The sequence below is a fragment of the Chelon labrosus genome (genome assembly GCF_963514085.1).
Source record: "Chelon labrosus genome assembly, chromosome: 17".
NCBI classification, from domain to species: Eukaryota; Metazoa; Chordata; class Actinopteri; order Mugiliformes; family Mugilidae; genus Chelon; species Chelon labrosus.
The window spans coordinates 22,451,850-22,465,535 of record NC_140350.1 but is presented as its reverse complement, the minus strand read 5'-3'; the positions used below and the strand labels follow the sequence as shown (position 1 = coordinate 22,465,535).

The 13,686-nt window shown below is 43.5% G+C and overlaps 1 protein-coding gene across 3 annotated transcripts in view; it reads left to right on the top strand.

The window, feature by feature from the left end:
• The window catches only part of LOC311502426 (glutamate receptor 4), a gene marked incomplete at its 3' end in the record, with an annotated part of 134,472 nt that overhangs the window by 80,737 nt on the left and 40,049 nt on the right, over window positions 1–13,686 (top strand). For 2 of the 3 annotated variants that reach the window (XM_084564640.1, XM_084564639.1), the window contains exons 6-9: window positions 207–365; window positions 4,895–5,062; window positions 5,489–5,593; window positions 11,240–11,350. In XM_084564640.1, the coding sequence (XP_084420766.1) occupies window positions 207–365; window positions 4,895–5,062; window positions 5,489–5,593; window positions 11,240–11,350 (543 nt within the window). Of the gene's footprint in view, window positions 1–206; window positions 366–4,894; window positions 5,063–5,488; window positions 5,594–11,239; window positions 11,351–12,005; window positions 12,039–13,686 lie in introns of those variants that run through there. The other variant, XM_084564641.1, reaches the window with a different exon arrangement.

Sequence of the window (13,686 nt, the reverse complement as noted above, 5' to 3'; positions counted from 1 at the left end):
GACTTACAGGAAAGTGATAGATCAGGGCTAAAGTATAGTTCTAGTGCTCTTATTCATGTAATATGCGTAGTACGTTGCTTAAGGAGTAAGATCAAGTCATCCACCACATCTGCTTTCATTGTCCTTCCTGTCACTTGCCTTTCTGTGCACCTTTGATGGATTTGTGACCGCCCTTAACCCCTCTTTCACCTCGTCACGCCCTCAAGGGTTTTAAGGACATCAACCTGGAGCGCTTCATGCACGGCGGAGCCAACGTGACGGGCTTCCAGCTGGTCGACTTCAGCAACCCCATGGTCATCAAGCTGATGCAGCGCTGGAATAAGCTGGATCAGAGGGAGTACCCGGGCTCGGACGCCCCACCCAAGGTATGAACACGCTAAGAGTTAGATGAGCGGTTCGGCCAAGCAGCAGGAGCAGCGTCAGCAAATTAAGCTAGTTACAAAAACTACTGCAGTTCTTCCCGTGGCCACTAAAGGCGGGCTCCAAGAGCGAGTCAATCTCCGTAGACTTCCATGTTAAAATGTAAAGCTAATTAAGTTGAGTGACAGGTGGGTGCCAACTCAGATTGGTAGCTGTCACTTGAGGCCTCACCCGCCCACCACAGCGACACGCATTCCCCCTCTTTTGGCCATTTTTGAATTAGGCAGAGTCAGGCACTGACACAAGATGGCGACGATCGACGCCACCCCTTCATTGAGCTTCAAAACTGCTTTCCGGAAAGCCTGTGCATGAAGGAGGGGTTGTCTGACCTCATCAATGAGTACAAACAGCACTGGTCTTACTGTGCTTTGATGCTGCATTAGTCAGCGTTAGCCCTTCAGAAAATGGCGGTGGATTCAGAAATGCTGACAACCTACGCCGTCACAAATCCAGGAAGGATTTTGTGAACTAAGTCGAGTCCTGCATCTAAAAAGATCTGTGTCGTCTTGAGTTATGTCTGCAGTTTCATTCAGACTTGAGTGAAATTAACTGAAACAAACACCAGGAGGGAGAGAAATGTATCTAAAACTATTTGAAGAAGGGTGTGCAATAATTTACATTCTATCCGCAGGTAATGGACTGAAACATGCAAACCTGTGGTCATTTATTAGGGCCTGTGGGGTAGCTGAAGGCAGCAGAAATAAAAAGGAGGAGTGTATAATTAAGGCCTGTACCATGTAAGATGGAACGTAAATTAATATAAAGCAGCGTGTTTGTGAGCTGTGCAAAACAAAAGCAGCAGATGTTGTACAGGAAGTGAAAAATAGAAACCAACGATGAAACGCGTCCATGGGCATGCATGTGTAAGGAACAGGCAACACCATCCACGGCGTCCTCACATGCAGCGACGTGACAGACTGACCCACTTTAAATTATTTTCAGCCGCACAGATTGTGAATGGCACCGGGGCAAGAAGGCATCACGCCATGGCGGTTAGGCAAACCTCCTCCCCCCCGAGCAAATCTGTGTGTCCGGTGAAGATTTCTATTTTAAAACCCAGATGCAGTGGAGTGGAAGTGGAGTGAGTCAAGCACTGTGTGTGTGTGTGTGCAGTGTGTGTGCAGTGTGTGTGTGTCTGATGGATTCGGGTGGTTCAAATTAAAAGTTTACACCACAGGCCGATATCACATGACACGATGCGTGTGTGTGTGTGTGTGTGTATTAGTGTGTGTGTGTTTATCCCCACTCCATTTCTTGATAAATTGCTCTCTGTCCTGGAAATCCACTCAGCCTAAATTGCTCTGCTCCCCACTAAGTTGTCCACAGCCTGAGTCACAGTCAGCCCTGCTTTCTGCTCATATATTAACACTACGGTGAGTTAGGCTTTCTTCTGGCATGTTTACTCACTTCGCAAAGACAAATGTTATGCTCAGCGGTTAAATGTTCAAGGAATCAGCAGGTAGTGGACTAATGAGGCATTCCTGTTTTATGTATGACAGCGAGTTTGAGATATTAGACATTATTTATTTTGTCTCAACACGTTTGGCCCTATTTTTCTTTTTATCCTGCAGCTATAAGCTCAAACGTTTAGGGTCCTTCCGATTGCACCTGCTACTTTGGTTCATATAGGCTGAATCTGAATAAAGATCGGTTGTGGCACCAGTTGCAATAAAGCAGCTGTTTTAATTACAATAATGCACCTTAACAAATGGGAAAAGTCCAGTGTGAAATCACATTTATTTGCACAACATCTGGATGGTGCCGACTTTAACGCGTGACACCTCAAATATGCAGCCAGAGGCAGATGGTTTGGCGTTTTTTAATGAGTGCAGAAATCAATAATTAAAAGAGAGACATCTTCTGCAACTCTCATTACCTACAATAAATATATTTGAAAGGGCTTTATTCTCTTAGTGCATTTTGTTTTAGTTATAGAAAATGAAAACGACAGTGGCATCATATTGATGTTCAAGCAAAATGCACATCTGGGAAAAGTGGCGCTCAAGGTCAGGAAAACATAGAGCACCATGCGAGAACTGCTTATTCTGGAAACTGTATCTGTAGATTAACAACATCTGGTCACGGAGCATTTGCATTTGCGCGTGGGGTTTTTAAGTTCTCTCATCAATTTGATTCCTCCTACACTGTGATTTGGTCTCGGTATGCTAATCGGAAAGACCGACTTGTCAACAAGCATCAAGGAAAATAATATTAGGCTGACAGTTAAGATTTATATGCAGCCAAAGTTTCTGAAAAAATGGAGCCAGTGGGAGAGTAGCTTAATGTACAAGGTCTCTCTCTGGATGAACAAATTACCTAATCAAATATAGTCAATACAAGTCATTAGCTTCTTCCGATCAGTGCGCTGCTCCACTGTTAACAGCTCACATTGGGCTCCAATCACAAGTATCCAGCTTGAAGCACCAGTGGTCACACCTGCTGTTGAAATTATAGACTGTATAACGATGGATGGTGGAAAAGCTCCTCAAAAGTGAAGCCAAAGCAAGTAGAGCTCCCCCTGGTGGCTGGCTGCAGTATAGGTCATAAGCTCCGCCTCCTCCATGTTAGTGGGCGGGACTTGAGCCAAATTAAAACACTAAAAAACACCACAGACTGTATAAAAAATGGACGACATGACAGCTACTCTAAAAGAGAAGCCAAAGCATGTAGAGCTCCCCTTGGTGGCTGGCTGCAGTGTAGGTCATAAGCTCCGCCTCCTCCATGTTAGTGGATGGGACTAAGGCTGAACTAAAACACTAAAATACGCGGATGGTTTCTGTCATTTTAAGGTAGTTAATATAATGTTGATGCATGTTCAGGTGTATTTTTTATTTTTTTTGGATAGGTTTCATGTTAGCTAGTTAAGTTATTTGACGCTATAGAAACAGGATGTGACATAATGGCGACTACTAGTTGCCATGCCAACCACTTCGTAAAGCGGAAAATGCGAATGAGTCTGGAGGACGTGTGGGCGGGGCATCGATAACATGGCTCCGCGTGGCTCCACTCTCGGGACTGCTTTATGGAGCGGTTGGCATGGCAACTGGTGGTCCCCACTATAGCGTCAAACTATACAAACACTTGAACATGCATCAGTATTATATTAACAACCTGAAATGACAGAAACCATCACTGAAAAAAATGTATTTGACGTATATTTTAGTGTTTTAGTTTGGCCCAAGTCCCGCCCACTAACATGGAGGGGGTGGAGCTTATGACTTATACTGCAGCCAGCCAACAGGGGGAGCTCTACTTACAGTCTATGGTGGAGATAAATATCTTTTGGTACAATGGGTACATTTCTAAATTAAGAAAGCGCACCTTAAATGTTTCAAAACATCACGTAGTCTATTCCTCATGTTGCTTGGATTTAGACCTCTGACCGACATATCCAATTTTTCCACAATTCAAATTGGTCTGGTGTCTGTCTCATTAATACTAATACTATATCTGCCCCAAAAAAGACAACATGTTCCAGGCAGAATTAGCGGTGAAGATGAAGATGTGAGAAAGCGTACGACAACGAATGTTCTAACTGTAACACCTTGATTGTTTGTCTGTGCATGTGTGTGTGTGCGTGTATTACTCTGGGCAGCTTGTCAAAGAGTAACAGGGGGATAGAGTGCAGCAGTCTCCACAGAGAGCCATAATGTCACAGTGAGCAGTGGGCTAATGAATAGGATTCACCCCCGGCCGGAGGCAACGTTAATGAACTCCTGCTAGCCGGGATAATTAATGCCAGCCTGCTACCCGGCTGGACAAAACACTCGCCTTTTTCCCTTTCTCCCCTCCCCGCTCATTCTCCATCTTCCTGCCTTTTTGTCATTAGTTTTGTGCCGCACCAGAGGTGAGTTTTAGGGAAATGTATGGCTCACGAGGGAGAGAGTGATTTTTTTTTCCCGACCAAAATAATCAGAGGAAAGACAGAGTCTTCAGGTCAGAGATAGATTAGGGGGAAATTGGGAGGCTCACACTGTGGGGAATAAGCTTTCCTCCTCTCTCCCTCCTCTACTTTCCATTTCCAGAAAATAATGAGCAGAGTAAAACTGCTGCGTCTCTGTAACAGTCGGGCCGTAGCTGCGTACTGCTTGGCCCTGCAGAAACACTGCAAGCACTCGGAGGCAGCCTTACGCAGATTGTTTTTAAAGAGATCTGACCAGCAGATATTGCAGAACATTTTGCCTGTCTCGCTAAATCAGCATTTAATTGGCCTCATACCTCTGCCCAGTATGTGTGTGTGTGTGTGTGTCCCACAGTGTTGTATGTAAAACAGCAAGGTAGCCTCAGGTTCCAAAGACTGTAATTTACAAATCACATGTTCTCTCCCTACTAGGTTTTAATTTCCTTTTAATAAATCTACTGGACCAGAGTTGAAACACGATTCCTAATGCAGTGTTTTCATGTTAAGTTGTTGTTGTTTTAGCCACAAACGTGCACATACAGCAATCTCTGATCACGTCCTCCTGTCCCCCAGTACACCTCAGCACTGACGTACGATGGGGTGATGGTAATGGCCGAGGCCTTCAGGAACCTGCGCAGGCAGAAGGTGGACATTTCCAGACGGGGGAACGCCGGCGACTGCCTGGCTAACCCCGCCGCCCCGTGGAACCAAGGCATCGACATGGAGCGCACCCTCAAACAGGTGAAGAGAGAGAGAAGAGACAGCGGAAAATTAAAGTGTTTGGAGAAGGTTTACGGCAGAGTTGTCTAAGATGTCTTGGGCTTTTTTTTCATGTTGTATTCACTCTGATCTTTGGAATCGCAGCCTCGACATGTGGTTACACTTTTAAAGAGGTGCGTGTCAGCTGGCATGTAGCTACGGCAATACCCATTAGAGGAAGCGGGAGAACAAAAGCTTCAGTCTCTGGAAGAAATCATATTTGCCAAAATGTTCTTCTAATGCCCTCAAACCAGCTGGAAGTGTATTTCAGCCATGTGATGCACAAAAGCAAAATCTGTCTTCATTAATTAAAAATTTCCATCTATTATAACACATTAACCTCAGCAGGAGCAGCAAAGCAATCGTATTTATCTGTATCATGTCATGATGTGTGTTTCTATGTCCTAGGTCCGGCTGCAGGGATTAACAGGTAATGTCCAGTTTGACCACTATGGCCGCAGGGTCAACTACACTATGGACGTGTTTGAGCTGAAGAATAACGGACCCAGACGGGTAAAACATCACACCACATCACTTTCACTCGTGTTGTGGATAAATGTTTGTCTTATGCTTCATTCACTTCATTCATTTTGTAATTGGGAAGTTAGAAGTCTAAATTTTAGACCTTCAAGCTCAAAGTTTAAACGGGTCTTAAGGTTAGCTTTCTTTCTTTTTCAGTGCCAGTGAAGGTCACTGAACTGAAGAAACATAAGACTTAAAAGATGCAAATAGTATATTATCTAATGCCAAGAACAGATTTGATTTTTCTTTTTGTGTCAGGGTGTTAATATTGGGGTTGACAAATCAAAGATCTTCTTCTTTAGTATTAATGGTGTTTGGCAAACCAAACCGCTACCAATTGGACTTTGCAAGATGTTAAACCCCGCACAAAATGTACAATCTTCTATCTGACTTTGGTTTTCTACATAATGATGACCAGCATCTGGATTGGCCCCTGGTAGCTGGCTGCCCTAAAGGGTCTTGAACCCCATGCTAACGGATGGGACTTAAGCCAAAGTGAAAGATCAACACATAATGTTTTGTTTTGTTATTTTAGGTCATTTTTTTTAAACAGGGATTCATGTACTGTTCTCTTTATGAAGTCTGTGTTATCAAGAAGAAAATCTGGTGCAGTTTTCTTGAATTTTCTAAGTCGCTAAGTAGGCTATCGGGAATTCCGAGTTGTCAGTGAATGCAGCATCGTTAGTTGCGTGCGCATGCTCCGGGCAAAAACTCGGCGCTAAAAAGTGACGGAGATTTTATAGCAAGACGGTGAAAGACTGTTTTAGCAATAAGAGCGCACAAATTTCAAAGTTAATAGGTGGAAAACATGCATTATACCAAGAAGCAAACTTGCTTTTTACCCCAAAGTGGATAATTAGTTGTTTAGCCACATAAATGTGGTCAACCGTTGGATTTTATGACGAGGGTGGATTATTTTTCCATTTAATTTTAGTCTGAAAATAAGGTAAGGCAGCTTTTTTTATATGTTTAAAGTTAAATGTTTCTGATATTTATCAGGTTTTGACACGTGTTTCAATTTGTGACGTGCACGCCAACGTTAACCGTTATGCTAACTATGCCTCGATTAGCACTAGCTACGTTAGCTAGCCGGGGCTAACAGGTGTTTAATAAGGAAGCACTGTCCTGACAGGAAATGCTGCCTGTAAATTTAAATCAAAACACTTGTATCTGTATTTTTAAGTACTAAAAGTGTATATATGTTTGTCCGTAAATCATTTTGATAATGTGGAAAATACATATTTTCGTTCCCAACGTCTAGTGCTGCGCGCGCATCCTTGCTAATTCGTAAACAGGAAACAAGCGTAGTTGTGCGTAAACTGGCCAGAGACCGTGCACAGGCTGCTTATCTTCTCAAATATCGAGAGGCTGGGATGATCCAATATGCCGTTTGCCCATTTCCTGTTATCATAAGTGGGTTGGCATTGTTACCTGGATGTCTGTAAATGAAATTCACCGAAAATGGGAAAGAGAGGGGGAGAGAGAGGGAGAGCACTTGCGGGAGTGATGGCAAGAGGATGAAATGAAATAGAAAGCAATCAAGGTAGAGGAGGAGGAGGAAGGGAGGAGGAGGAAGCAGAGAGGAGTTCCCATCAATCAAACGCTGCTTTGGCCTGTTGCACCCCACCATTATGAGGGTCCTATCAGGCCATGGTCTAATATATATGAGAGAGAGAGAGACGTGTGTCTATATGTGTCTGTCACAGCCTCTCTCATAGTTTCTCCATGTTCTTCAATCATCCTGATGACCCAGCACACAGGAGGCAGCAGCCTATCACAGCTCTCAGCATCCCCACTCTGACTAATTATATCTGCTTTCACATCTTTTGCCTGCTTTAAGATTAATACATCGACACAATATTGGTTTGCAGAAACTGTGCATCATTTAAACCCTCACAGAAATCCTTAGTCACAAGATGCTCATACTGTGGCGACAGGTTTGACCCTGAAGGACGTCTGTACGAGGACAGTAATGTCAGCTGAAGGTGACATAGCTTTCATCATGAAGAAGCATCTTAACATAAATCTGGAAACTGACATATTTTATGAGGGAGTGTCATCTGAGTCGAGGCTGTAATTCAACATTTGTGTCTTTAAGGAACATCTCAACATGATCTCATGACGCCGTGATGTGTTATATTTGATATACGGTATCGTTTAGTATAGTTGATTAAAAAAAAAATGGATTTTAATGTTCAAATAATAACAAAGTATGAGTTTGGCCTGTAGCCGCAAAATGACACTGATTAATTAAAAAGCCCTGACCCGTGATTATTTGGTCAAACTTTGAAATAAAACTTGTGACAAATTACAGTGGCCATTCCTTGGGGGGAAAATAATCTAATTTCTAAATTAATTGGTGGTTTTCAGAAAAAAAAAAAAAAGACATTACTTGGAACGACTTTTTGCCTGAACAAAAGAACGTGTTTTCTCGTGTAATTCACGCCCCTAACACAGTGCCCTTTTTCTTTGGAAATAACAGCTTCTTGCAGTATAAACCTCAATAAAAGATCTAGTTAAAAGGTTTCTCTAATCTGTCGACCACCTGTCTCAGTCTTCACCGGTGAGTAGGCTTGGGTATCGAGTATCGAGAATCGATTGGAACCGGGACTAGCTTTGCGATTTTCCCGGAATCGTTCAGAAGTTTAATTTTCGATTCCTAGTTAAGATTCCCAGTCCGCCGACCGGAAGAAGAAACCGCTGAACACCAACGAAGAAGCGTCCACCGGAAGTGTTGGCTTAACCGAATGTCTATGGTCGAACGTGGATAGCGTGCGTCGGAGGTCGAAAGTGTGGCTTCACTTTTCTAAACAAAACGAAATCTCGGCAAAATGCAACATTTGCGACAAGATTGTTTCGTGCATAGGAGGGTGCACGTCGAACATGATAAAGCACCTCCGAATTCATGGAGTAGAAATAAATGTGTGCCCCGTCTTTGACGCGCTGCGCCGACCGTCCTCCACTGCCTCCGCTGGCCTCTGCCTCTGCCGACCGTCCTCCGCTGCATCCGGCAGCGGACTGCATCGGACCGGATTCGGACTGCATCCGCTGCCGGATGCAGTCCGAATCCGGTAAGTAAAACAATACATATACATTAAATAATATGTCTTGCGCCAACATTGAGGCAGCTAACACATTAGCCCACGTATAGAGTTCATAAAAAGGAAAAAGTTCATAGAATTAAAATTGATGGAGAAGGTCAGACTATTTACTTCAGAAAGACCGTTGGCTATTTAAAATATCCTAAACTTTTTTTGACCCTGCCTCTTAAAAGAATCGAAATCGAGAATCGTTAGGAACCGGAATCGAAACAAGGAATCGGAATCGTTCAAATTCAAACGATACCCAACCCTAGCGGTGAGTGGAGCTGGGTCATGTGTCGAGACGTGACCACAGACACATACACTATATTACCAAAAGTATTCGCTCACCTGCCTTTACTCATTCTATGAACTGAAGTGCCATCCCATTCCTAACTCATAGAATTCAATATGATGTCGGTCCACCTTTTGCAGCTATTACAGCTTCAACTCTTCTGGGAAGACTGTCCACAAGGTTGAGGAGAGTGTTTATAGGAATTTTTGACCATTCTTCCAAAAGCGCATTGGTGAGGTCACACACTGATGTTGGTCGAGAAGGCCTGGCTCTCAGTCTCCGCTCTAATTCATCCCAAAGGTGTTCTATCGGGTTCAGGTCAGGACTCTGTGCAGGCCAGTCAAGTTCATCCACACCAGACTCTGTCATCCACGTCTTTATGGACCTTGCTTTGTGCACTGGTGCACAGTCATGTTGGAAGAGGAAGGGGCCCGCTCCAAACTGTTCCCACAAGGTTGGGAGCATGGAATTGTCCAAAATGTTTTGGTATCCTGAAGCATTCAATGTTCCTTTCACTGGAACTAAGGGGCCAAGCCCAGCTCCTGAAAAACAACCCCATACCATAATTCCTCCTCCACCAAATTTCACAGTTGGCACAATGCAATCTGAAATGTACCGTTCTCCTGGCAACCTCCAAACCCAGACTCGTCCATCAGATTGCCAGATGGAAAAGCGTGATTCATCACTCCAGAGAACGCGTCTCCACTGCTCTAGAGGCCAGTGGCGGCGTGCTTTACACCATTGCATCCGACGCCTTGCATTGCACTTGGTGATGTGTGGCTTGGCTGCAGCTGCTCGGCCATGGAAACCCATTCCATGAAGCTCTCTGCGTACTGTACTTGGGCTAATCTGAAGGTCACATGAAGTTTGTAGCTCTGTAGCAATTGACTGTGCAGAAAGTCGGCGACCTCTTTGCACTATGCGCTTCAGCATCCGCTGACCCCTCTCCGTCACTTTACGTGGCCTACCACTTCGTGGCTGAGTTGCTGTTTTTCCCAAACGCTTCCATTTTGTTATAATAGAGCTGACAGTTGACTGTGGAATATTTAGGAGCGAGGAAATTTCACGACTGGATTTGTTGCACAAGTGGCATCCTATGACAGTTCCACGCTGGAATTCACTGAGCTCCTGAGAGCGGCCCATTCTTTCACAAATGTCTTGTTTCACAGTCTGCATGCCTGAGTGCTTGAATTTATACACCTGGGGCCAGGCCAAGTGATTAGAACACCTGATTCTGATCATTTGAATGGGTGAGCGAATACTTTTGGTAATATAGTGTATATTGACATATACACCAATCAGCCACAGCATCAAAACCACCTGCCTATTATCGTGTAGGTCTTCTCTGCGCCTCGTAAACAGTATTGACTCATTGGGGAATGGACTTGGACCTTCTGAGGGTGTCCTGTGGTAGTCTTTGGGTCTTATGGGTTAAGAGGAGGGATGTCTGTGGGTCAGGCTAGTTCCAGCGGTTCTGTTCATGCTTTTTGAGCAATTTATATCTGGCGTTAGGGAGTGTCGTCGCTGTAGGTCAAGCAACAACCTTGAGGTAGGTGGTGACTTCCACCTGAATGCCAGGACCGAAGGTTTCCAAGCAGAACACTGCATTGTGATGAGATAATCAATGCTATCGACTACGCCCGACAGTGGTTTTAATGTTGTGACTGATTGGTGTATTATATGATGGCTTAGTCGTGTAAATCCAATCTTGAGAGCTGAGATTGTTGTCAGATGTCAGGCTTTACCTTCTTTACATCCATCATGCCGTACCTGAGCCTCGTACGAGTCTGATGCCACGTGCACAACTTGATGGATTGTTGGGTTAATAGTGACCAGAAGTTGTTTAATCAAAAGGAGGAGGAGTGAATAGTGATCAACAAACAAAGCTGTCACATCCACCAGTATTCAGACAGTAGATTTTTCTAAACTTTTTAAAACCACACCACGTTTTCCCCCCAAATTATCAAGGTGTTTATCAGCTTTTAATCTCATAGAAACGTGACCGTTGTTGACCTTGTCGCTTGGTTATTTCACCGCTGTTTGTTGATACTCACATGCTGCTGTTGGGCTTTAGTCCGTGTAGTTGCATTCAATTTCATTCAGCTCTGTCAGGCGAGAGGAGCGCAGTCGTGCTCTCGTGAAATCACATCAAGAAAAGCAATCCTCCCAAAAAATAATGGCACACGTTGTGGCACGTTGGGCATTAAACACCATTTAATAACCTTCGCGTCAGAATCTCATACGTGGGTTTTTCCCCTGCAGATCGGCTACTGGAACGACGCAGACAAACTGGTGTTGATCCAGGACTCTCCGCTGCTTCCGAACGACACGTCTGGCATAGAGAACCGCACCGTCGTAGTTACCACCATCATGGTAGGAGGCTGGCATGTGCGCACAAACACACTCAAGCATGCACCAGTATTGCACCAGCAGATTTTACGCTAGGAATATAATTTTATCTAGCTCTTCTGCAAAGTACAGTACAATAACACTATTTCTCTTGTTTTTTAATCTATAAAAACACATTTAGTTGCAACGTTTTTAGTGGAACGCGGATGAATTTTATGAAAAAAGTAAAATTCCTCACAATAAGGCCGTTATATTATATATATTATAAGCTGCGACTGCCCAGATTTCAGGGATAACATGCTACGACAATATTTTGAGTACAGAAATGGGTTTTGATTTTTGTTAATCCAATAGAAGCTTCAATAAAACTTTATACAGCACCTGAGCTTACCGCACACAGTCTTTGATTCACTGCACCAATAAACATCTTGAAACGCAGCTTGCCGTCACTGAGGCGTTCGTTCTTACAACTGCAAAATCAAGACACACACACACACTGAGTGGCCGTTTTGCATGGCATGTGAATCTCTGGCTGTAACAGTGAGACCCTGAGATGGGCTGGCTACTGTAAACGCAGCCAGATGTTTGAGCGTACATACAGTGTTAGCAGCTGGAGTGGAGGAGAGGAAGGAGGTGGGAATGGAGAGTCACAGCTCAGCACAATCCTCCCTCTTTTCAGCCCCTGATGAGGAACCCCATTTTAAGAAACTGATCCCCCCCAGTTGGACGCAAGCAGGATATGAAAGCTCCTTAATGGGAGAGAGAGAGAGTGATGGACACACAACAGCCTGAGAGCCCTAAAGACACTGGGGGAGAGGAGAGAGACACACGGCAACTATGTTAATGGACACCCTGTTCAGAAATCTGAACGAGAAATGGAGCTGTTCAGAGCCGTAATGGAGCCCCTCAAGAGGAAAATGAAATGCAAATGGAGGGAAAAGACAGTTTTTTTGTTTTTTTTTTGTTCTTTGTTTGTTTTTTTTTGTTTTTTTTAAAGGACCGTGCTTGTGGATGGACACCCATTGAGGCTAAAATGGGCCCCAACTCCAAACAGCACAGTGTCTGTTTACTAGCATAAACAAGCTCCCGCTACACCTGTTTGTGTGTGTGTGTTCATACATCGTCATGCCTGGTGTGTGTGTGTTTGTGTGTGGCCAGTCGCAACTTGAATCCCATCCTGTTTTGATATTGTAATTTTTTGCATTAGATCTATGAACCCTGCTCTAGTATGAATACACTGAATTCGTGTTTTGCTCTAAATCTGTCTCTTTCTCCCGACTACCTGTTCTACCTACCGTACAGTATATTACACACTCCGAGGGCTTCATGTAAGCCTTAAAACAGCTTAGAGAGACTAATGCGGTCATAATCATCCCAGTTCATATCCATCACGCTTTTATGCAGCATGATATTATATTGTGACGGCTGCCTTCCATGCACGCTTTTAATGTTTGTTTATCTTGAGAGTAATGTGGGTTTAGTGCAAACTTAATGAGGTGACTTAGTGTTATTAGATATTACATTTGAGAAGCACTTATAACGGAGCAGTTCAACGTGTTGGGAAAGTACGCTTGTTTGTGATTAAACTCTTGATTAGCTGCCCTCTGGTTTTAGTGTTTGATTAAGCTGGGCTACTGACATCCCAGACCTGTCTCTGCACAATATTCACACACCAGCGAAGTCAGTATCACATCTGAGATCCAGCTGTATGTTTGTACAAGTGTCTCATTACTTGGCCTTTAAAAGGTGTCTGCAGTAGAACAACAACAAAAGAAGAAATTAAGATTGTGTGCGTTTTCTTATTAATGTGATTTGATCTTAAATCTTAATCTTAAATAGCCTGGGGGGGCTATTCACTTTGGAGTCTATCCGTTCAGAATTCATTATCCTCTGGCAAAGATCAGCCGAGCCAATCAGATTGTTTTGGCGGGCTTTATGAGGTGATAGTAACTACAACGTCAAGTCGATTTTGTCGACAACAACAAAATAGCTGCCTTTAAAAGACAAACAGTTAGCAGCAATTTGTCAAGCATGTGTTGAGACCAGGAAAGTCTCTTTGGTTGCCCTTAGTGGTAGGAATGTCCTGATCGGTATTGTAGGACCCTATAAAATCCGTTTTATTTTTTCCCAAATTCCGTTTTATTTTCTCCCAAATTCCGTTTTTTCCGTTTTAATTTTTGGTAGTTCTGTTTTTTCCATTATAGTTTTTGCAAATTCCATTTTTTTGTACCTTTTACTCTTATTTTACTATCAAAAACAGTGTGTTTTTAGTGTAAATGACTAAAAATGTACACAAATTAAATAGAAATTAACTTTATTGAGGTGACAGGCAACACGTTTCCTCAATATGGCAAAATTAA